This window comes from Budorcas taxicolor, chromosome 5 (genome assembly GCF_023091745.1).
Source record: "Budorcas taxicolor isolate Tak-1 chromosome 5, Takin1.1, whole genome shotgun sequence".
Classification (NCBI taxonomy): domain Eukaryota; kingdom Metazoa; phylum Chordata; class Mammalia; order Artiodactyla; family Bovidae; genus Budorcas; species Budorcas taxicolor.
Window position 1 is genome coordinate 71345448 of NC_068914.1, and position 25154 is coordinate 71370601.

The 25154-nt window shown below is 41.1% G+C and overlaps 1 protein-coding gene across 1 annotated transcript in view; it reads left to right on the plus strand.

Moving 5' to 3' along the window:
* The window catches only part of LOC128047338 (cyclic AMP-dependent transcription factor ATF-7), a 96610-nt gene that overhangs the window by 51516 nt on the left and 19940 nt on the right, over positions 1–25154 (plus strand). The window contains exons 3-5 of the mRNA XM_052639482.1: positions 12833–12929; positions 17513–17631; positions 21800–21937. Coding sequence (XP_052495442.1) covers positions 12833–12929; positions 17513–17631; positions 21800–21937 — 354 coding nt within the window. The remainder of the gene's footprint in view (positions 1–12832; positions 12930–17512; positions 17632–21799; positions 21938–25154) is intronic.

Below are 25154 nucleotides of genomic sequence, written 5' to 3' on the forward strand. Positions count from 1 at the left end.
TTAATGGGCAAAAAGCCTTGAATAGACATTTCTCAAAAAAAGATATACAAAATAGCCAACTGGTCATGAAAAAATATTCAATATCACTAATCACTAGGGAAATGCAAATTAACACTACAGTGATAACTACTTCACATCCATTAGAATGCATGCTTCAAGAACAACAACAACAACAACAAAAACCACCCAGATGGTAGCAAGTGTTGTCAAGGATATGGAGAAATTAGAACCCTTGTGCATTGTTGGTGGGAATGTAAGATGGTACAGCCAATGAGGAAGACAGTATGATAGTTCCCTCAAAAAATTAAAAATAGAGTTACTATTTGTTGATATATAATCCAGCAGTTCCACTTTTGGATATATACCCGAAAGAATTAAACGCAGAGATATATATACCACAGTAGTTAAAATATAAAACAACCCAGCTGTCCATTTACTGATAAATGGATAAACAAAATGTGGTATATATACATACAGTGGGTTTTCATGCAGTCTTAAAAAGAAATTCTGCAGTATTCGACAGCATGGATGTGCTGAGTGAAATAAGTCACAGACAAATAACACATGATTTCACTCACATGAGGTTCTTGCTGCTGCTGCTGCTAAGTTGCTTCAGTCGTGTCCAACTCTGTGTGACCCCATAGACAGTAGCCCACCAGGCTCCCCTGCCCCTGGGATTCTCCAGGCAAGAACACTGGAGTGAGTTGCCATTTCCTTCTCCAATGCATGAGAGTGAAAAGTGAAAGTGAAGTCGCTCAGTCGTGCCCAACTCTTAGGACCCCATGGACTGCAGCCCACCATTCTCCGTCCATGGGATTTTCCAGGCAAGAGTACTGGAGTAGGGTGCCATTGCCTAGTAGTCAGAATCTTAAAGACAGAAAATATCATGGTGGTTGCCAGAGAGTCGGGAGGGGAAAATGAAGAGTTACTTTTTAATGGGTATAGAGGTACATTCCTACAAGAGAGAGTTATGGGGGGTGGATGTTGGTGATGGGTGCACAATAATATGAATGTATTTAATACCACCGAACTGTACAGGTAAAACAGCTTATATGATAAATTTTATGTCATGTGTATTTTATCACAGTTTAAAAAAAAAGAGCAAGAGGAGGAGGAGGGAAGATTTACACTTCCTGCTTTACTGTGATACTAGCGAATCCATAGAAGTTGAGATGACCAGGACTTTCTAAGTACATTGAAACCTGAAGTAAGATTATATTTCTCAGTCCCATAATAAGTAACATTCATAAATAAAGTAAAAATAAAATACCTAATTTTATTCAGTTATAAAACTCACAAGAAATTATATTTGCCATTCCTTTTTCCACACTACCCAGTCCCTGGTTGGGGTTGGCCTGTATGACCTTGGGAGCTCTTTTCCTTTCTGCTGTGATTTATTAGGCACCTGTAACTTACTTGGCAAAAAACACTACCCATGGGGCTCATGATTTTTCACATTTGTCATAAATAGGAGGAGGGAACAGGAACAAAAATAAAAATGAGTGATCAGGTGTGGCTAAGCATTTAAAACTTTGCATCCTTTGTCTGGATGTTATGAATAATGTGTTAGTGTTAATCCCAGATCCTAACAGTGAAGATCCAGCAATTCAGTGTTGACGATAGGTTTGAATATTCTTTTTCCAAATGCCAACTGGTTTGTCAGTTTGATTGTAATGTATCTTTTCTTCTTGTCAGATACTCCAGGGCAAACATTGTAAAGGGAGGAATCCAGTTCTTGACATGGCTTGACTTCTGTGTGTTGCTGATATTCTGCCCAATAAAATTCAAGTAATTGGGATCCTAAAAGAAAATGCTTAAAAGGATGTGTTTAAAACTACCACTGGTGGTTTGGGGAGTGAAGAAGGAAAAGGTTGCTGTTGATGAATTGATATTTTTTTTGCACAGAGCATTTTAGTTGGTAGTAAAGTTCAGTGAGGCCTTCCCAGGTGGCTCAGTTGGTAAAGAATCTGCTTGCAATGCTGGAGGCCCAAGTTCAATTCCTGGGTGGGGAAATCCCCTGGAGAAGGAAATGGCAACACACTCCAGTATTTTTTGCTTGGAAAATCCCATGAACAGAGGAACCTGGTGGGCTACAGTCCATAGAGTCGCAAAGAGTTGGACATGACTTTGCAGCTAAACTAACCAAAATTCAGTGATGGAATCAGATACCCAAAGACAGTAAATTGATCCACAAGCCATGGCTTGAATGCCCTTTCATACAACAACAATATAACCGCAGTTACTGAAAGTGTCCAAAATGCCTTTCTATAATAAAGGGAACCTGGTATCTAACAAAATAGTAGGGGGATACATTGATTCTCATTTATTTGCATAGTGAAATATACTTTGGAAATGGAGATGGAAAGGAAACAGATCATTCTGAAAGTGTACCTGTTAAAGGTCTTAGAATCTAAAGGTGATAAAAGCTTTTCAACTGTTATACCACTGTATAAAACGACCTAATCACTGTGTGGATCACAATAAACTGTGGAAAATTCTGAAAGAGATGGAAATACCCAACCACCTGACCTGCCTCCTGAGAAACCTATATGCAGGTGAGGAAGCAACAGTTAGAACTGGACATGGAACAACAAACTGGTTCCAAATAGGAAAAGGAGTACGTCAAGGCTGTATATTATCACCCTGCTTATTTAACTTCTATGCAGAGTACATCATGAGAAACACTGGGCTGGAGGAAGCACAAGCTGGAATCAAGATTGCCGGGAGAAATATCAATAACCTTAGATATGCAGATGACACCACCCTTATGGCAGAAAGTGAAGAGGAACTAAAAAGCCTCTTGATGAAAGTGAAAGAGGAGAGTGAAAAAGTTGGCTTAAAGCTCAACATTCAGAAAACGAAGATCATGGCCTCTGGTCCCATCACTTCATGGGAAGTAGATGGGGAAACAGTGAAAACAGTGTCAGACTTCATTTTTCTGGGCTCCAAAATCACTGCAGATGGTGATTGCAGCCATGAAATTAAAAGACGCTTACTCCTTGGAAGAAAAGTTATGACCAACCTGGATAGCGTATTAGAAAGCAGAGACATTACTTTGCCAACAAAGGTCCGTCTAGTCAAGGCTATGGTTTTTCCTGTGGTCATGTATGGATGTGAGAGTTGGACTGTGAAGAAAGCTGAGCACCAAAGAATTGGTGCTTTTGAACTGTGGTGTTGGAAAAGACTCTTGAGAGTCCCTTGGACTGCAAGGAGATCCAACCAGTGCATCCTAAAGGAGATCAGTCCTGGGTGTTCATTGGAAGGACTGATGCTGAGGCTGAAACTCCAGTACTTTGGCCACCTCATGCAAAGAGTTGACTCGTTGGAAAAGACTCTGATGCTGGGAGGGATTGGGGGCAGGAGAAGGGGACGACAGAGAATGAGATGGCTGGATGGCATCACCGACTCAATGGACATGGGTTTGAGTGAACTCTGGGAGTTGGTGATGGACAGGGAGGCCTGGTGTGCTGCGATTCATGGGGTCACAAAGAGTTGGACACGACTGAGCAACTGAACTGAACTGAATCACTGGAAAAGGAATTTATTGAGTACCCGTTGTGTGCTCTCTGCCAAGTTAAGCCCCAGATAGGATTGGTTGGAAGGGTAAAGAATAAGTATGGGGAATTCCCTGGCGGTCCAATGGTCAGAATTCAGCGCCATCACTGCTGGGGCCTGGTTCAGTCCCTGGTTGGGGAACTGAGATCCTAAAAGCCACTTGGCATGACCAAAAAAATAAGTGTAGGATACATTTTTAACCGTCTGGTAGTTTATAGTCCACTTTAAAGGATAAAACTGTGAGAGCATGTAGACTAGAATTCTAAATTATATGGTGCAGATTGTTCAAAGTACCATACAAGTTCAGGGAAGTTAGACTGCTGAAGGTTAGAATCATTAGAGAAGCTTTCAAAAAGCAGCTGGGTTTCAGCTGAGCCTTGGAAGGTTATAGTATTTAGATAAACTGAGGCGAGAGAGAAAGGCATGTCTGAGAGTAGAGGGATTGTGTGTAGGCACAAAATTGAGAACAAGTGGATTTTGCAGATCAGGAGAGACTCACCTGGATAGAAAGCACTAATGGAAGAATAGGAGAAAATAGTTATAAAAATAAAAGAGGTCCAGAAAACTATACATTTTACATTCCTTTAAAATCTCCTTTGGGAACGATTTCAGCCCCCTCACCCTCAGAGTCGAGAAATTCTTCCCAGTGATTTAAATCCCTTTTGCTGTTGTTTTGACCTTTTCATGTTGTCTTAATTCTTGAAATTCAATTTGTTTCTTATTCTAAGCTCCTCCCATTAGGGTATTCTTGGTCCTCACTGGGCCCAGCCTTTAGTTCTATAGAAAAGATCTAATGTTTATAATAATATCAACTCCCCTTTTGAATATTGATAATGAAAATACTCCCACCATCGTACACATGAATAAGAGTTTTCTAAGTTGGGGGTGCTTTGTCACCCTTAATGTGCTATGCTGCTGCTGCTGCTGCTGCTAAGTCGCTTCAGTCGTGTCTGACTCTGTGCGACCCCATAGACAGCAGCCCACCAGGCTCCCCACTCCCTGGGATTCTCCAGGCAAGAACACTGGAGTGGGTTGCCATTTCCTTCTCCAGTGCATGAAAGTGAAAAGTAAAAGTGAAGTTGCTCAGTTGTGTCCGACTCTTCACGACCCCATGGACTGCAGCCTACCAGGCTCTCATCCATGGGATTTTCCAGGCAAGAGTACTGGAGTGGGGTGCCATTGCCTTCTCCTATGTGCTATGCTAGTTGGCATCTATTCAACAAATGTTTATTAAGCATCCACTGTGTGCAGGTACTGTTCAAAGTGCGCGTGGTACTTCCACAAACAAACAAATGAGGATTCTTGCACTTGAGGGGCTTGTATTCTATCAGATGGCTTCTCTGCCAGGCCAACTTTCAAATAATGTCTCTCCTCTAAAAGTTCTTTCTTTTTCCAATGGACTAATTTAGTCAGCTGCCAAAATCTTCTCTTTAAGACACTCAAACAGCCTTTTCCAAGCAGAAAATGTCTCAATCCACAGACAGAAGGATTTTCTTTAGGTACAGTTTGTTGGATTTTTTTCCCCCTCCCTTCAGTTTATATCGTTCATTCCCCTGACAACATTTTTCTCTTAGAATATTTTGGGAACAAGTTTCCTGTTCTTATTTTTCCTCTATAAATTACCTTGCTCACACATGCAGCCTGTGAGCTGCTGCTGCTGCTGTGGTTGTATTTATTTGTTGAACAATCCTGTGCTTTGAAATGATTCATTCAAGAGCCATGAAGCATTCAGAGCAGGATATGTGACTCATTTCATAAACAGCAGCATCTTGAAGTAGAAAGCAGGATCCTAAGATTGACTAAGGTGCAGATGAAAGTTATGTTGGATTGAGGTGTGTGTGTTTAGTCCCTTCCCTTCTCCCTTTCCCCGCTTTCCCAAACCTAAATGATATCTTGCATTGGGAACAGAAGTTCTCCAGTGAGGGTGAGAAGCATAAGATCTCCCAGTTTGCTCTTTCAGAATACGTGATCAGTTGAAGTGATTAAATAGTGTTTTCAAAAAGGTCAGCTATTCTTTCCACCCTGCTCAGCACCAATATCACTATATTCTAGAGCTTTCTACCTATAGTTATCAGTTTTCTCCTGCTTTTTCAAACTGTTTTCTTTCATCAGGATATGCCGGAGTGTAGATATTATAACAAAAGAAAGCTATTCTGTTCATGAAGTGCTGCCAAACCCACAAACTTGGGAGAAGAGTATGGTTAGGTTTCAGCATAAGTGATTTTTCAGACTATCACAAGTAGAAACTCAGTTCCCTGATAGTTTAGGTATCCAGGACTCATTTCCTAGTAACTCAAGAGTTCTGATTTGTCTCCTTCCCCCAGTCTACTCTTCTAAAACAAGGAAAGGGACGTGAATTAATCATAGGTCAGGATATAAGAGCATTTTAAAATGTGAGGCAAATCCACATGGAAACTGGAGCTGTGGTGGCCAAAAACAACATTTCAGGAATGAATTTGGCTAAGGGTGGAGCGCATATTGCACAGAAATTTCATTGGTCACAAAAATTTACCAAGGACTTAGCTTAAAACTGCTACATTTCTAATGCCCATATGCTTATGCCTGGCTCAAAGTCAGTAGACAAAAATTTATCTTTAGTTTGGGCTAAGCTCTCATTGGCCCTGAACCTTCTCTTCAATTCTGTTTAGTGGTGCAGTTTCAACAAGTGTCTGGGAAACTTGTCTTAACGGGATTAGGAAAATAACTCTCTCTGCATTGACTTACTTAGAGTTATTCTACAAAGAAAAGCTAATTTTTAAATATACCTGTCTACCTTAAGGTTTAAAGAGGGAAAGAGGGGAGAGCTAACTGAATATATACTGTGTGCCAGGTACTAAGTTTTATATAACTATTTCATTTAAAACTTTAAGAAAAGTGGGGTATGAGGGTTCCTTCTGGGGTGCCTGAAATGTTTTATATCTTGACCTGGGTTGTGATTACAGCAGCGTAGACTTCCCTGTGGCTCAGACAGTAAAGAATCTGCCTGCAATGTGGGAAACCTGGGTTCAATCCCTGGGTCAGGAAGGTCCCCTGGAGAAGGGAATGGCAACCCACTCTAGTATTCTTGCCTGGAGAATCCCATGGACAGAGGAGCCTAACACAGTACAGTCCATGGGATCGCAAAGAGTCAGGCACAGCTGAGCAACTAACACTTTCACTTTATTTCTTTTCATACGTACATAAAAATTCATTGAGCTCTACACTTGAGATTTTTGCAGTTTATATACATTATACATCAACTTTTTAAAAATTTAGGGCTTCATTCACTGACATGTATTCCTGATTTCCAGTTCCCACTGTGCTTGTTCTTCAAGCCATTCCTAACTTTTTACTTAGTTCTTTTAGTTTATTAGTTTATTTAGTCAGTTCTTCTTAGTTTATTTAGTCAGTTTGCTAGTAGGTGGGAGTCCAGTTTCCTATTACAGGAGACTGGGTGAGAATGAAACTTCCTAGAAATGGAAAGTATTTTTTACCGAAACTATACCTTCTGTGCCCATTCTAATACTAATAACACTTTTCAGATTGACTTCCTCATAGTCCTGTAGTCTCTTTTATGTTTTTTAAACTAAGAAAATTTCCTTTCTTGATATTTTTTTTTCCTCTGTTGAGGAGTGAAAATCCGAAATAGCCAAAAAGAAAAATAGCCGATTTGCTTTTTTGGTCCCCAGAGACGGGGGAGCCTGGTGAGCTGCCGTCTATGGGGTCGCACAGTCGGACACGACTGAAGTGACTTAGCAGCAGCAGCTTTGCTACTAACAAGGCAGTGCATGAGAACTGCATTTAGTCTGTTCTTCTCCCAATTACAGTGCCTTCTGTCTCATCTTCCTAATTTCCCTCTCCTAAGTATTTGCAGATTGGCAGTACATCAGCCATTTTCTGAAATGAGGTTGCGAGTTTTCTGCCTGTGTTTTTTTCCTTCCAAGTTTCACATCCAAAAACATGTGTTTGGCAGTTTGGCAAAGGAAACTAAAAAACAGCCTTTTTGTTTGTTTGTTTTTTCTTTTCCCTGTTATCTTGAAGCAGAGTTTCTCAGCAGACACAAATGACATTTGGGGTCAGATAATTTTTTGTTTTAGGGAGCTGTCCAGTGCATTTCCCAGGCCTCTGCCCTCTATAGTTAAGTAGTAGCGTTCCCTGGGTTGTAATAAGCAATTGTTACATTGCCAAGTGTCCCCTGGGGGGCAGAGTTGCCCCTATTTGAGAACCACTACCAAAGAGGGTAAACTGTATTTAGAGGAAAAGTGTTTGAGGGGAAAGAATCAGGTTTGGGACTTCACTAGCAGTCCAGTGGTTAGGGCTCCTTGCTTCCACTGCAGGGGACATGGGTTCCATCCCTGGTGGGGGAACTAAAATCCCACAAGCTGTGCAGTAAGGCCAAAAAAGTTAATTTGGAGGGAAAAAAAATATCAAGTGTGGCACATGATTAAAATTCCTGTTAGATCTTCAGGCATGTTATCTAGATCAGAGCTCTCCAAAAGAAATGTATTGCAAGTCACAAAATGCAAGCTATATAAGTAGTATTGAATTTCCTAGTAGCCGCATTAAAAAGTAAAAATAAACAAGTGACATTAATTTTGATAATATATTTTATTTAAGCCAATATATTCAAAATATCATTTTAACATATAATCAAAATAAAATTGAGATATTTTACATTCACTTTTTCATTTTTCATACTAAGTCTTCAAAATCCAGAATGGGTGCTAAGTCTCTTTAGTCGTGTCCAACTCTTTGCGACCCTATGGACTGTAGCCCACCAGGCTCCCTCTGTCCATGGAATTCTAAAGGCAAGAATACTGGAGTGGGTTGCCATGCTCTCTTCCAAGATCTTCCTGACCCAGGGATGGAACCCATGTCTCCTGTGTCTCCTGCATTGCAGGCAGATTCTTCACCCACTGAACCACCTGGGAAACCCTTGTGTGCACAGTACAGGACAGTACATCTCAATTTGAACTAGCCGCATTTCAAGTGCTCAATAACCACATGTGGCTGAGTGAGTGAAGTCACTCAGTCGTGTCCGACTCTTTGCGACCCCATAGACTAGTACCCTACCAGGCTCCTCCCTCAATGGGATTCTCCAGGCAAGAGTACTGGAGTGGGTTGCCATTTCCTTCTCCAGGGGATCTTCCTGACCCAGGGATCGAACCCGGGTCTTTGGATAGGGCAAATCTAAGTCATCTTGGTCTCTAGCTATGGTAACAAATTAGCACATAATACTTTCCCTCTCCCATTTATGCCAAGAGGCTGTCCTGATTCATTTATTTGGGCAAATAAGACTCTCAACTTTATTGTGTTACTATTTACATCTTCTCCCAAGGCATATAAACTGCCTTCGTGATCCAGTATAACTTAAATTCTTCAGTCCAATTTTGAATAATATCAACCCTCAGTTGTCTTGGAGATGGTTAATATCTACACATTTATTGAAAATTATCATTTTTTACTCTACAACCAAAGTGAATATTCCCTAAGTTGAGTGGCTCTTTGCCAAAACATTAGTAATAGGTAAGAGCAAAGAACAAAGGAAGACTCACTAACTGTATTAACAAATGAGAGAGCTGGATTTTTAAATGGGCAATAATTCAAAAAGGAGATCCTTTTAAGGAATCCCTCTACCCATTTTAATTAATTCAATAGAATAATCTATTTTTAATAAGGTCAAATTTTTATCACTTAATAATTTTAGACTTTTTAATTGAGAAACTGCTTTTAAAGGGATGGTTTCCTTAAGCGTGTGGTTCAAGATTCACCTAGAGGCTTCCCTCATAGCTCAGTTGGTAGAGAATCTGCCTGCAGTGCAGGAGACCTAGGTTCAATCCTTGGATCAGGAAGATCCTCTGGAGAAGGAAATGCAGACCCACTCCTGTATTCTTGCCTAGAAAATCCCATGGACAGAGAAGCCTGGTGGGCTGCAGTCTATGGGGTCGCAAAGAGTCAGGCACAACTGAGCAACTGACACTTCACTGCAGAGAATTCTTGAGTTAACTCTTAAATATAACAAGAGAGAATATAAGGAACAATGAAAATAATAGCCAGATTGACATTCACTTTGATTTTAAAAAAATCCCTGGTGGTGTGGCAAACAGGAATATACCTGCCGATGCCGGGAACATGGGTTCAATTCCTGGTCCGGGAAAATGCCACATGTCATGGAGCAACTAAGCCCTTGCATCACAGCTACTGAGCTGGTGCTCTGGGGCCCTCAGGCCATATCTCTAATGAGCCCCTGGGCCACAACTACTGACCCCGTGTGCCTGAGGCCTGTGCTCCACAGCGAGAGAAGCCCGTGTACCACAACTAGAGTAGCCCCTACTCTCCGCAACTAGAGGAAGCCCGTGTGCAGCAACAAATACCAGCACAACCAGAAATTTAAAAAACCGCAACACTCTTTCATTAAAAAAAAAACTTTAGTAAACTTTTATTCTCTTCCTCACTCCGGCAGGGAGAGATGACTGGAGCCAAAGCATGCCAGTGTCCTGCTTCTTAAGCTCCTCCTCCTGTCATTTTCACTCCTCCTCTGAAGCGTACCATCTGATTTAATTCAGAAGGATTCTTAGTTTTTGTAGTGTCATAACCCACAGTGGCTGTCTGATGAAGCCTGTGATCCCCTCCTTAGAATAATATTTTTAAATCAGTAAAATAAGACATAGGATTACAAAAGAAGTGATTATTTTGATATACAGTTACCAAAATACTTTTAAGATATTTGATAACACGTGTGCTTTTTTAAGCATAATACTGTCTGTAAGTTCTAGTGGCAGGTCTGGTGACTATCATAATTTTGAAATAGTGATGAGTAGAAAGGCTATTCTGAGATACCTATAATAACTGTAATGTAATATGAGAATATGTGCAATTTCTGATGAATTAGGAATGCTAAATTTCAGAATTTAGTGAAAACGAAGATGTAATTTTTTTCCTATGGTCACAGTTTTCAAAACCCTATGAGATGCTGATGGGTGGGAGATCCCTTTAGCCACGTTCAGGTCTCTTCAGATACCAGCTATTGGTTTGGAAAAAATAAACCGCTGAAAGAGGAATAGGGTGATATGAAGGGAATGGGGTTGTGTAGCAGAGAGAAACAAGAACTAGAGAACAAACAGATCACAGCTATGCAGAGAAGTTGTAACAGGAAGGGGAGTTGCCTTTTAAAATACTAAATGATCCTAACTAGAGCAAAGCCTGGAAATTTAAAATCTTTCTCCAAGCAGTTCTGGGTAAGCTAGATTTCTGATAGTAGAAAAGGACTTTTCTGCTTGAAAGTCATTCTTGTGTATTCTAGAACATTGTGCCAAATTTTTTAGACTACCTACAGAAAATTTCCTTGAAGTACCTATAAATGTATTTTTGAAAAAAAGATTGTCATAACATCACCAGTACATTTTGAAAACATATACCCTAATCTGCTACTCTTCCTGTCCCTGTAAAGTGATTGTTTTTCCTCTTTCATAGACTAGTTCTGCTCATTTCCTTTTACCAAATACCCAGCAATCCCAAACCTTCGGCACTGATTTGTTTAACCTAGAAATGTCATACCCATGGTTAAAAGACTCTTTCCCCCGTTTCCCACTCTCTCCATCCTTTCCTTAGGGAAAAATCTGTGACTGAAAAAGTTGATGCCTATGATAACTAATCAATGTCCATGTTGCCTAAAGTTAACCAACAATGGAGAAAACTAAAGTTCTTGGCTAAATATCCACACACTCTATTCAGTTTTGTCCAGGATCCATTGGAAACAACTAAGGCAGTCTTCTTTTGACTGTTTTACTTCTTGAGTCTTAATATGTTTAATTGAAAATTCCCTTTACCCTTCAGGCTTGTAGGCCTAGCCTGGAAGGATTTTAGGTCTCAAGCTTCAGTTATGATAGAGCTTAGAGAAAATATGGGGAAAGCTGCTTTTAGGTAAAATAAAGAAATTTAAATAGTTCAGTTTTGCTTTCTTGCCTGGATAGGTGCTAGGATGGAGCCAACTCCTGACTGGTTTGAAGTCAAGAAGAGCTGTGGATAGACAGCCAAAGGAGTAGTTTTGGTGGGAAATGTGTATCCAACTAATGGGATTGAAAAAAGAGGACTAACCAATCATTATTTTTAGAAACAAAAAGACAAATAGAACCATGTTTCAGAGCCTGGCTAGTGAAAGAGCTGTGGAAAACTGCAGCATCCAAGCTGTTACTGTGTTGCAGGCATGTTTTAATGAAGGAACATGGCCAGGCAGGCTCAAAGGGAATTTTGAGGGTATCATTCTTTTGAATTACTGCTGTTCATCTGTTCTCTTCACTACCCCCTTCTAAAGAAAGGGAGGAGCATAAATTACTGTCCAATAACCCTGTCTTACTTAGTCATAAACTGAGGCAGACCTAGCCTCACATTTTCATTGTCCTTTCACCAAACCCCTAAATAAATAAAATCTCCATACCATCTCCTTTTTCCCTTCCCTCATCCTGCCTACAGGCTTCTCCCTACCCTAACAAACAAAAAAAAAAATTTTTTTTTTTTTGCTTGCATTTTTATTCTACCATTATGTAGTCAACAGCACTGCACTGGCCCCTTTATGGCTGATGGAGCCCAGGCGGGCTGCCCGATGAAGGGAGACAGCATTTGGCCGATGGGGCTGGTGTGTGCCATTACTTCTGGCCATTGGGCCTCTGTCCTCTACAGCTCCATCCTGGCTCATTAAAACCCTCAGCCAAATAGCTGGGCAGGCGCCTGCTGCAGCACTGTAGGGGCCAGGAAGTTAAATGGTTCTCCTAATCCTGCATAATTTATCTCTCTGTTAGCCCCCTCATAAATAGTCCAGTTCAGCCCTACCATGGAGAGCTTCATTCTGAATTTTCTATATTTTCGTGATGACCAACTAGTACCCAGCCTTTCTCTTCTCCTTTCTTTATTGTCATTATTAAACATTATTTTCCCCTTGCTTGTTACGAGCTAGCCTTAATGTTTTTTTCATTTGGAACCTCCTGCCTGGATCCCACTTCACCAACAATCTGTCCATTTCTCTCATTTGGACCTGGTATTACAGAGCAGTTGGTGCTACGGTCTTCCCCTTCCCCTCTCCTCCAGATTTCTAGTGCTTCATTTCTCCTTTCCTATTTTCTCTATTTTAATGCATCTCCTCTCCTTTTCCATCATTTCCATTTTTTTCTTCTTCCCATCCCCTCTCCAGTCCCTCTTTCCAGGGACCAACCTTACTGTAGGATGTTTGGTAGGACATTTTAAAAAGGGCACTGAGTCACTTTTTTTTTTTTTTCACATCTCTGTTTCTGTTTCGTTTCAGAGATTTACAAACGAGGACCACCTGGCAGTTCATAAACACAAGCATGAGATGACATTGAAATTTGGCCCAGCCCGAACTGACTCAGTCATCATCGCAGGTATTTGCTGCCCCAGAAGCCACGTGCCTTGATATCACCAGACAGTTAAGATTAATACCAGGGACCAGATGTACTGGGAGCTGTACTCCCCTTCTCCCATTAAGAGCCCTTATGTGATCTGCATTTAATCAGGAGAAAGGAACACTAAAAGCTCCCAAGTTTCTATTGTGCCCTCCACTCTCTCAGGTTTTAATATAAGATTGGGTTCTGCGGTTTTTGAGGTGGGTGTGTTGAAGTTTTTGTCTTTAGCTGTTTTCAGTCTATTCCCTCCTTGCCTTCTTTTTAAGACTTTGGAAGATTTGCAGACAAAAGATGCCTTTGACATTTTTCCCTACCCACAGTGAAGGGGTGAACAAAAGAAAGCAAGGAAGCTGGCCTAGCCTGGCTGCTTCTCTTCCACTGGGCGTCAGTTTTCCCCCAAGCAGGCGGGTTGTCAGTTCGTGAATTCAACTTCCCTTTGTGACTGCGGACACCACTGAGGGCAAACAGGACGCTTAAGTCAGTGGGACTTTTCTAAGGCAGTTCGGGTGACCTGGAACCTCTCACTGGTTGCTCTAGGTACTGTTTCGCTTGCCTGTGCCATTCTCAAGGGAGCATTCTCAGCAGCTCCTCTCAAACAGTGCAGTAGTTCTCTCATGCCGTTTTCAGCTAGACAGGCAGACAAAGTGGGCTCTTTCTTTTGATACCACGAGGGGTTCTGATTTAGCCTGAGTTAAGCAAGCTTATCTCAACGTTTAACCAATGGAGAATTTAGTGATGATTATTGTATTGTATCAGTTAATAATTCAGGTAAGGCACAATTTCTCTAAGTGTGCTTGTGTTCAGTCATGTCCGACTCTTTGCAACCGCATGGACTGTAGCCCGCCAGACTTCTCTGTCCATGGAATTTTCCAGCCAAGAATACTAGAGTGCGTTGCCATTTCCACCTCCAGGGGATCTTCCCAACCTGGGGATCAAACCCACATCTCCTACATTGGCAGGTGGATTATTTACCTCTGCATCACCTGAGGAGCCCAATCTTTCTAAGTACTACTAGCCAAAGTGCTGGTTCTGTACATGAAGGAAGGGGCTTGCCCTATAGATCTCCTGTACCTTATTATTTGTTGAATATCTACTGTGTGTACCAGGCACTTTGCTGGGAGCTTGTGGATTGTAATTCCTGGAAAAAGACTTAAGTTGGGGATATTGTCATTAATGATCCTTGAGAAAGCCTGGGGAAGGTCCTTGGAAGAGTGGAGAGGACATAAACATGTATGTGAGCAACACATACTTAAATTTATTGTTGGGGCCTATATATATGGAAAAAATTTTAGTATTTTAAGTCAAGTATAAGTGAATAATAAAAACAGTATCGGTACTCAGAGAATTATTATTAAGTGAAATTCATCGAAGAAGTTTATGAAAGAGGTAAATTTGGGGCTCTTGAAAGTCCCTTGGACAGCAAGGAGATGAAACCAGTCAATCCTCAAGGACATCAACCCTGAATATTCATTGGAAGGGCTGATGGTGAAGCTGAAGGTCCAAAACTTTGGCTACCTGGTGCAAAGAACCGGCTCATTGGAAAAGACCCTAATGCTGGGAAAGATTGAGGGCAGGAGGAGAAGGGGGTGACAGAGGATGAGATGATTTGATGGCATCACCGACTCAATGGACATGAGTTTGACAAACTCTGAGAAATAGTGAAGGACAAGGAAGCCCAGCATGCTACAGTCCATGGGGTTGCCAAGAGTCAGACACAGCTTAATGACTATACACACACCAAATTTGGGGCAGAGTTATCAAGCTGGACAGGTTATTCCAAATGCATGGAAATGCCTATGCCACCCTCCATGAGTAGGGAGAGAAAATGATACAGGACGGTCCCAAAGAGATAAAATGTTTCCGGGTTATTCTTTGCCTTCTGTTTCAGAGCATTCAGAGCATTCATTGCACATTTCAGCTATCCTATCTAGTCTGGTGATTCTCATATCTCCAAATTAAGACCTGGTACCTCACATGTATTTCTGTTTTCAGATATTCGTGTCAGTGACTGTCAGTTAAGAAATTCCTTGTCCCCAAAACCAGCTCCTCCGCTTTGATATTCAGTGATATCAATATTCTCAAAATCTTATATTGTTTTATTCTTTCTTCAATTCTGACTGTTGTATTCCTTTCTGTGCTTCCTGCCATCCACCATCAGTGTGCTTGAATTCCTCCATAGTCTCCTAGCTGGCCTCCTTGACTGGTCTCTCATTCTAATCCATCTTGCATTCTGTTGAAAAGCCAGACTTGGTGAAATTCTTGTCCTCTGCTCAAAATCTGTCGTTTTCTTTCTATTTTCTCTTACTTTAAGGCTATTTTTATTTGGGTTTTCAAGCTTTCTATAACCTTGCCCTGTGGTATTTGCCCATCTTTAAATGCAACTTATTTCCCTAACATGACTGTCTTTTGACCTGCGCATACCTTTTTCTCCTCATCTATGTATTGGTGCCCATACCTGCTTCTCTCTGTGCCTTCACCTGCCTGACTCCTCTTAGCCTACTAATCTTCTCTCTCATCTACCCTCTGAAGCCATTCTTTAAGGCCCAGCTCAAGTCCCACTTCTTGAAATCTTTCCTAATTGCTCTGCCATTAATTTGTCTTTATTTCTGTAACAGTTTTATTCTCTGCCATACATGGCAGATATCTTTTGTATACTGTAATACTCTCTATATAAATTAATTTTATTTCCTCAACTAAAAAGCATCCTCTTAGTTCTCTATGGCAAGAACCATATCTTCTTTTTGGCCCAAACTCCTATACTTCTATCTCTCCCTCTCCCCCTCCCCTAAACGTACACACAGTTTATACATATAGCAGCAAAACACAGAAAGCATTCAATAAACACCTGTTGATTTCTCTGGAATCATCAGAGTAAGCTAAGGGTTTTTTATATACATTTTCTGGCTGTTTGTTCAAGAATGGAAAAAGTTTATATGAGCCTCAGATCAGAGATCCAAAAGGCCCTCTTCTGCTGTAACCATGCCCTTAGCTGCCCCGTCCTGTTCCACTTGAGTTGTGATTTTTTATGTGCCCTTACTGAAGTACTCGTTAAGCATAAGGGAATATTACCTCCACTCACCCGGGGATGGAGGGAAAGTGGCTTTATCGTTGGCCAAGCAAAGCTGCCAGAGAACCTTTTAAAACTATTTTGGGAGGTTAGTGGTAAGTTTTCCAAACACTCTGATTCAGAAGGGGTTTTGTTTAAATTAAAAAAAAAAAAAAGTTACGTTGTTTCCATGGAAAATCCCACTGGACTATTCCCAATTGATCATGCTAGGAAGAGTGATTTTAGCCCCAGGTCTCACTCCTTAAAATATTGTTTAAATATCATTCTATCCCTATCATTCGGTTTAGTGGTTTGGAATATGAAATGAATCCCCGAGGTGATTAGCACCGCAAGGAAAACCATCATAATCGAGTTAGGACCAGAGAACAAGAATCAACTGACCTAAAAGAGAAAAGGGGCTTCCCAGGTGGCACTAGTGGTAAAGAGCCCACCTGTCATTGCAGGGGACATAAGAGATATGGGTTCAATCCCTGGGTCAGGAAGATTCTCTAGAGAAGGGCATGGCAACCCACTTCAGTATTCTTGTCTGGAGAATCCCATGGACAGAGGAGCCTGGCGGGCTACAGTCCATAGGATCACAAAGAGTCAGACATGACCGAAGCAACCTAGCATGCAAGAGAGGAAAACTAGAAAAACAGGATGGGGAGAGAGAAGCTCAAATCTAAAATTCAAGTCGCTTGAAAACTTCCCGTGGGTTACCCAGAGCCTTCCTCTTCCCAAGGGCAGAGGCAGTGTGCTGAGGAAAGATTTGTGCAGCCTCTGAGAGGATATTTTGGCTGGCAAATCTAAATCCAAATATCCTGGTTTCCGGAATTTGCTCTCCATGCAGGTCCCACGTGCATGGTCCCAGGTCTCCGTGCAGTGAGGTCTATTGTTTGCAGTTTCCTTTTCTAGCTCACGATCTTGCTGTCTTGTTCCCCAGCCCCTAGATGTGCCTGGAATGCCTTCAAGAAGGTAGCAGACTCTTACCTTAGTGACAACTGAAAAACAAGGCCCCATTTCTTACTTGGTAGCTTTAGCAAGTAGACTCAGCCATCTGATCCTCAGTCTCTTCTCATCAGATTTTAGTGTCCATCTGCTTACACCTACTCACTTCAGACCTAGCAGAGAATAAGTGTAAAGAGAAAATGTCTCTTAACCGTACTTGATTTTCCAACCTAAAAGTTTCACAGACTTCACCTGGGTGAGCAGTTTTGTTTTGTTTTGGGGGTGAGGGAGCTGAAACCCGCCTCTGAGAGAAAGGTGGTTACATAGATAGTCACACAACGAAACATTGTTTTGTCGTCCCTCTGCTGGCCTTGAGGCAACACAGCACAGACACCCTCTGGTGGCCTAACACCAATCTTTACTGACTAGTGCTCCATAAAAGCAAAATTTGCCTGAACACAGAGATTCTTTCCAAACAGAAGAATAAAAATGTGTTCTTGATGTGCTCTCTAGTTTTAATTTCAGATCAAAGCTAAAATAAAGGTTCCTTTTCTTTTCATGTCTACAGATCAAACTCCTACTCCAACTCGATTCCTGAAGAACTGTGAAGAGGTGGGACTCTTCAATGAACTAGCTAGCTCCTTTGAACATGAATTCAAAAAGGCTGCAGATGAAGATGAAAAAAAGGCAAGAGGCGGGACTTTTGCTAAAAAACTGGTGGTGTGCAGATCTAGGCAACTTGCACTGTGCCCTGGGATAATTTGCATAATTGGTTAAAACAACAAATTATGGGCTTGGTTCTATAGAACCAGATAATACTCACTTATCCTTGTTAGCTATTCAAGTCTTTAGGGGGTCCAGGTGATGGATAAGCACAAGTGTTGGGTCTTCATCAAAAACCAGTTTTCTTGCCCTTCTAGTGGACATTGTTCAGTAATCTATTTTTTAAATTATTTTTGTTCTGAATATGTTACTCAAATTTTGTTATATAATGGGTTTTGTTTCCAAATCCCACTCTTTTCTGCGCTAATCAGACTTCTTACCTGGATTGTTTTATTCAGTCAGCCAATCAGTAGACATTTACTGAATTTTGACTCTTCTTTGTTTCAGTATATGTAACTCCTACCTCCAAGTAACTCTGTAGTAATAGTCAAGACATTAAGCTTAAGAAAGGATGTTCTTAAAGGCCTTTCAAAGGAGATCAGACAGGATGGTGAAAGAACCAGAAATTAGGTCACTTTGGGAACATTTAAAGAAACTGCTATTTTTTATTTTTATTTTTTTTCCTGCATACACATGTATATATTTTTTATCGCATAGAAAGGATCATACTTGTCTCCTGTTTTATTTTCTTATTTTGATTTGGCCCCACCCAATGGCATTTCGGGGAGAAGGCAATGGCAACCCACTTCAGTACTCTCGCCTGGAAAATCCCATGGTGGGCTGCAGTCCATGAGGTCGCTAGGAGTCATGACTGAGCGACTTCACTTTAACTTTCCACTTTCATGCATTGGAGAAGGAAATAGCAACCCACTCCAGTGTTCTTGCCTGGAGAATCCCAGGGACAGGGAGCCTGGTAGGCTGCCATCCGTGGGGTTGCACAGAGTCAGACATGACTGAAGTCACTTAGCAGCAGCGGCAGCAGTGGCATTGGGATCTTAGTTCACCAACCAGGGATCAAACCCGTGCCCCCTGCAGTGGGAACATGGAGTCTTAACCATTGAACCACCAGGGAAGTGTGAAAAGAAATCTTATTGGAACAAAATTGCAGTCTTCAAATAGTTGAAGAGTTTTGTGTAAGAGAGGAGTTAAACTTACTCTCTGTGGCCCAGAAGTAGAAATAGGACCAGGATAGGAAGCTATCACAAGGTATGTCCAATTATATGGAGGTCTCTTAGGATAGATATTGTGGAGAGGATTAAACTATTGGAATCACTTCAGATTCTGAGATGCTGTGATCCTGATTTTAACCTTTATATTCAAGATCCCTAGAGAATCCTTTAATTTGAAAGATCAGAGGAAATAGTTCAAGAAGCAGAGTCAAAGAAAAGTAGTTCCCATGGAATAAGGGGTTTGGGGGCAAAAGAAAAAGTCAAAGTTTACTCTATTTTAGAATTATAATTCTGGGTTATTAGTCACTACTTAAAATCAGATATGTGTTCCATAATAATTCAGAAAAAATTCTAATATCTCTATTTCAGAACATATACACATTAACATGTGTACCTCCCATAATTGCATGGTGCAGTGAGACGTGGAATCCCATCAGAATATAGGAAAGCCAAGACTTAAGAAAAAATTTCCAGGGAGGACTCTTTCCCTCTAAGAGGGAGATAGCAGTGAGAGAGCTTATTCTTAGGTAGGTTGATAAGGAGGCCAGGGCCCTTGAGGAAAGCTCTGAGTTGTCAAGGCAACAGTCTGCTTCTACTGAAACCAGCTTTCTTTAAGTCCAGAGCTAAGGATTACACAACAAAACAGCATATCTTGCTCAATGGTATGTTTTTCCTTAAGCTCTGTATATAGTATATAATTATTGTATAACAACAAAGTATCTTTCTTGGAGACATGTTTCTCATTAACAGAAACCTTCTGACTAATCCTATTATTTTAAGATTATGTTGTGGTAGTGGGTCTGATAAGACCTTTACAACCTTAAGATACTCTTTTGATCTATTGTTGGTACCAGTTGAAGAAGTATATAAGTTCAGTTCAGTCGCTCAGTCGTGTGCGACTCTTTGCGACCCCATGAATCATAGCACGCCAGGCCTCCCTGTCCATCACCAACTCCCGGAGTTCACTCAGACTCACGTCCATCAAGTCAGTGATGCCATCCAGCCATCTCATCCTCTGTCATCCCCTTAAAGCCCCACCCAAACTAGTGATTGGGGCACTCATTGCCCACTTCTGATGTCTATGTCAGAAGCTGTCTCTTTTCACTGTAATAAAATTTCTGCTACACAAAAGCTCTGAGTGATCAAGCCTTGTCTCTGGCCCCAGATCGAAATTCTCTCCTCTGGAGGCCACAAATCCAACACCATTCGCTATAAGCTATCAGCAGGTAAATCAAAAGAGTTTGTGCACAATTTTTCCATCCATCTTAAATTATAAGAATGAAGTGTTCCTATCACTGGGGGTCTTTCCAAGTTCTATAGCTTTCTCTCATCTTCATTTCCTGTTATCTCCCACATATTAAAAGAAAGTGGGGGGAAACTCAGTGGCATATATTTGTAGTTCTCCTTTCAAATGGCAGAACTTGCCGTGGTCTGTTCATCATTCTTTTTATCAATCAGTTGCTTACAATCTATGTGGTATAATTTTATCTTACAGTTTCTCTATTTCATCCCCTCTGTCATTTCTTCCTCACCCCAAACAAAGAAATCAGTCCAATTGTTTCCACCAGGTTGTGAAGGATTTGAAACCAAACTCATTATCGGGAAATTCAAGAAAATTAGCCTCCTTTTAAAGGCTCCAAGTCTTTTCCACTGCCCTTTTAGCTCAGTTGACATAGTCAGGCCTTTACTCACTGGGCATCTCTTGGTCAGGAGTGGTCTTCACCTCTTCTTGATGAGAAGCATAGGCTCTGTGGAAAATTATCCCCAGGAGTGTTTTATGAGCCCAAAACTTCTCTGAACCACAACTTTTCTAGGAGATGCTTCTAGGAGATTTTAAACTTGTGGTTGTATTTACTTAAGAGGCCTCTCCTTCCCACCGCCCTCTGACTACAGGGATCCAAGAATTAGCCCACTTGGACCTGACATCTGTGTAGAAAAAAATGAGGGCAGAAATTGAAACCATCTTTGCTGTTGCTCATCCTTATCAGATTGGAGAGAAAGAACCATTACCACCTTCTCAAATGTAGTAGATACCAGATTATCTTCAATTCACTCAAATACCAGGATTTCTGTTGATTAAAATAGCAAGGGATAAATTAAAAACAAGCTCCTCTTTCACTAAGAAGCCTAGGATGTGGGAAGAATAGAACAAAGAATCCACTTTGTCATGAAACTGAACTGCAATGCCAGCTTCCCTGTTGTGCAGTATCAGGGTCATCTTAGATGGTTTATTGTTCTCTTCAAAGCCACTTACGGCTCCCCAGTTCTGTGAGGTGATTGCACCACTGCCAGAAAAGTACTCTTTCCCTTCTAGTTTTCTCCAGTCCTGCCCCTAGGACCAAGTTCTAGTTTCTTTCATTGATCAAACGATTAGCCTTTCCTTTCTTTGTTACCCCAAAACCCTATCCTCCTAACTTCTAGCCTTTAGCACCAGATTTGGGGGTGAGAACACCATCAAGCATATAGAGTTCCCCAGAAAAGATATTCCCTCTTTCATTGACAGTACTTTAATAGCCAATTTTATTTAATTTGCTTTTGATAATTGGGTAATCTAGTCATTCTGATGGGCAGAAAAACTGTTCACCGCTCTCTAGTAGCCAACGGAGCTGGTTGAGAATAGGAAGGCACTGGATTCAGGAATCGTTGTGCTTTCCTGAAAAATAATCATAGTATTTGATGGATAAATGACAGCTTTTTTAAATTTTCTCCTTTCAGGGTCTTCATAGGCATTTAAAGGTTTTTTCCCCCTCCTTTCAGAATCTTTATCAGTGTGCATCCATGGTGAGACAGGTGTAAATAACTTCATTTTATAGTTGGGAAACAGAAGCCCTGAGAAGTTAAAGGATTTGGCCGGAGTTGTTTGGAAAACCTGGGTTCCACACTTCTTTGACTTTTGGTTTGGTGCTTTGACCAAGGATTGAACTTCTTAGAAGTATATTCCCTCATCTTTTAACTGGGAAGATATAAATTAAACCTGAAGGGAATCATGGGATTGAACTATGCTCATTTCTCTCTTTTAACAGGCTGCTTCTGGGCCCCTTGACATGTCTCTGCCTTCTACACCAGACATCAGAATCAAAGAAGAGGAGCCAGTGGAGGTGGACTCATCCCCGCCTGACAGCCCTGCCTCTAGCCCCTGCTCCCCACCACGTAAGGAGAAGGTAAAGCTGCTCACCAAGAGTCATCTGAAACTGTGATGGATAGATGATGCCTTGATATGATAGTTGTATAAACATAGTGTGATACAGAAGGATTGATTATGTTTAAATAAATGTTCGTTGTTTAGAGGATTTATATAAATTACACCTATTCTCTGACCCAGCAACTCCACTTCTAAGTCTGTATGGAAGAGAAATCAGTGCATATATCCACCAACAGAAGTATATAAGGATGTTCATAGCAGTTGTATTCATCAGTTCAGTCACTCAGTTGTGTCCAACTCTGCGACCCCTGAACTGTAGCACGCCAGGCCTCCCTGTCCAACTCCCTGATCAACTCCCAGAGTTCACACAAACTCATGTCCATTGCGGAGAAGGCAATGGCAACCCACTCCAGTACTCTTGCCTGGAAAATCCCATGGACAGAGGAGCCTGGTAGGCTGCAGTCCATGGGGTCGCAAAGAGTCGACACGACTGAGCGACTTCACTTTCACTTTTCACTTTCATGCATTGGAGAAGGAAATGGCAACCCATTCCAGTGTTCTTGCCTGGAGAATCCCAGGGTTGGGGGAGCCTGGTGGGCTGCTGTCTATGGGGTCGCACAGAGTTGGACACGACTAAAGCGACTTAGCAGCAGCAGCAGCATGTCCATTGAGTCGGTGATGCCATCCAACCATCTCATCCTCTGTTGTCCCCTTCTCCTCCTGCCCTCAATTTTTCCCAGCATCAGGGTCTTTTCAAAGGAGTCAGCTCTTCACATCAGATGGCCAAAGTATTGGAGTTTCAGCTTTAACATCAGTCCTTCCAATGAACACCCAGGACTGATCTCCTTTAGAATGGACTGGTTAGATCTCCTTGCAGTCCAAGGGACTCTCAAGAGTCTTCTCCAACACCACAATTCAAAAGCATCAATTTTTCAGGGCTCAGCTTTCTTTATAGTCCAACTCTCACATCCATACATGACTACTGGAAAAACCATAGCCTTGACTAGACAGACCTTGTTGACAAAATAACGTCTCTGCTTTTTAATATGCTGTCTAGGTTGGTCATAACTTTCCATCCAAGGAGTAAGTGTCTTTTAATTTCATGGCTGCAGTCACCATCTGCAGTGATTTTGGAGCCCAAAAAACTAAAGTCAGCTACTATTTCCCCATCTATTTGCCATGAAGTGATGGACCAGATGCCATGATCTTAGTTTTCTGAATGTTGACCTTTAAGCCAACTTTTTCACTCTCCTCTTTCACTTTCATTAAGAGGCTCTTTAGTTCTTCACTTTCTGCTGTAAGGGTGGTATCATCTGCATATCTGAGGTAATTGATATTTCTCTCGGCAATCTTGATTCCAGCCTGTGCTTCTTCGAGCCCAGCATTTCTCATGATGTACTCTGCATGGAAGTTAAATAAGCAGGGTGACATACAGCCTTGACATACTCTTTTTCCTGTTTGGAACCAGTCTGTTGTTCCATGTCTGGTTCTAACTGTTGCTTCCTGACCTGCATACAGATTTCTCAAGAGGCAGGTCAGGTGGTCTGGTATTCCCATCTCTTTCAGAATTTTCCACAGTTTATTGTGATCCACACAGTCAAAGGCTTTGGCATATTCAGTAAAGCAGAAATAGATGTTTTTCTGGAACTCTCTTGCTTTTTCGATGATCCAGCAGATGTTGGCAATTTGATCTCTGGTTCCTCTGCCTTTTCTAAAACCAGCTTGAACATCTGGAAGTTCATGGTTCATGTACTGCTGAAGCCTGGCTTGGAGAATTTTGAGCATTACTTTACTAGCGTGTGAGATGAGTGCAATTGTGTGGTAGTTTGAGCATTCTTTGGCATTGCCTTTCTTTGGGATTGGAATGAAAACTGACTTTATCCAGTCCTGTGGCCACTGCTGAGTTTTCCAAATTTGCTGACATATTGAGTGCAGCACTTTCACAGCATCATCTTTTAGAATTTGAAATAGCTCCACTGGAATTCCATCACCTCCACTAGCTTTGTTCATAGTGATGCTTCCTAAGAGCCACTTGGCTTCACATTCCAGGATGTCTGGCTCTAGGTGAGTGATCACACCATCGTGATTATCTGGATTGTGAAGATCTTTTTTGTACAGATCTTCTGTGTATTCTTGCCACCTCTTCTTAATATCTTCTGCTTCTGTTAGGTCCCTACCATTTCTGTCCTTTATTGTGCCCATCTTTGTATGAAATGTTCCCTTGGTATCTCTAATTTTCTTGAAGAGATCTCTAGTCTTTCCCATTCTCTTGTTTTCCTCTATTTCTTTGCATTGATCACTGAGGAAGGCTTTCTTCTCTCTCCTTGCTATTCTTTGGAACTCTGCATTCAGATGCTTCTGTCTTTCCTTTTCTCCTTTGTTTTTCACTTCTCTTCTTTTCACAGCTGTTTGTAAGGCCTCCTCAGACAACCATTTTGGCTTTTTGCATTTTTTTTTCTTGGGGATGATGGTCTTGATCCCTGTCTCCTATACAGTGTCACAAACCTCCATCCATAGTTCATCAGGCACTCTATCTATCAAGATCTAGTCCCTTAAATCTATTTCTCACTTCCACTGTATAATCATAAGGGATTTGATTTAGGTCATACCTGAATGGTTTAGTGGTTTCCCCCACTTTCTTCAATTTAATTCATATTCATAATAGTAAAAAAACTGGAAGCAGTCCAAATGTCTTTCAACAAGGGAATAAATAAATAGTGGTATATTTCTAAAATGGAATACCACATGGCATTAAAAAAAGAATAGACTAATGATATACAGCAATGTGGACATTATGTTGAACAACAACAAAACAAATTTCAGACACAAAAGTACATACCATGTGAAGCCATTTACATCAAATTTAAGAAGAGGCAAAACTGGGACTTCACTGGCAATCTATTGGTTAAGACTCTGAGCTCCCAATGTAGGGAGCATGGGTTTGATCCCTGGTTGGGGAGCTGACATCCTACATGCCATATAGCCAAAAAGAAAAAGTAAAGAAGAGACAAAACTATGTGAAGACGATAGAATTCATCTTCAACTCTTTAGCTCTTTTTTTTTTTTTTAATTTATTTATTTTTAATTGGAGGAAACCCTTTACCTCTTGAGGGAAGGTATGAATTAGGAAGGAGCACAGGAGAATGTTCTGGGGTGCTAAAAATGGGCTTTGTTTTTATTTTACATATGTATTTTTGTTTTATCCTTTAAATTTATATACTTTATGTATATTGTAC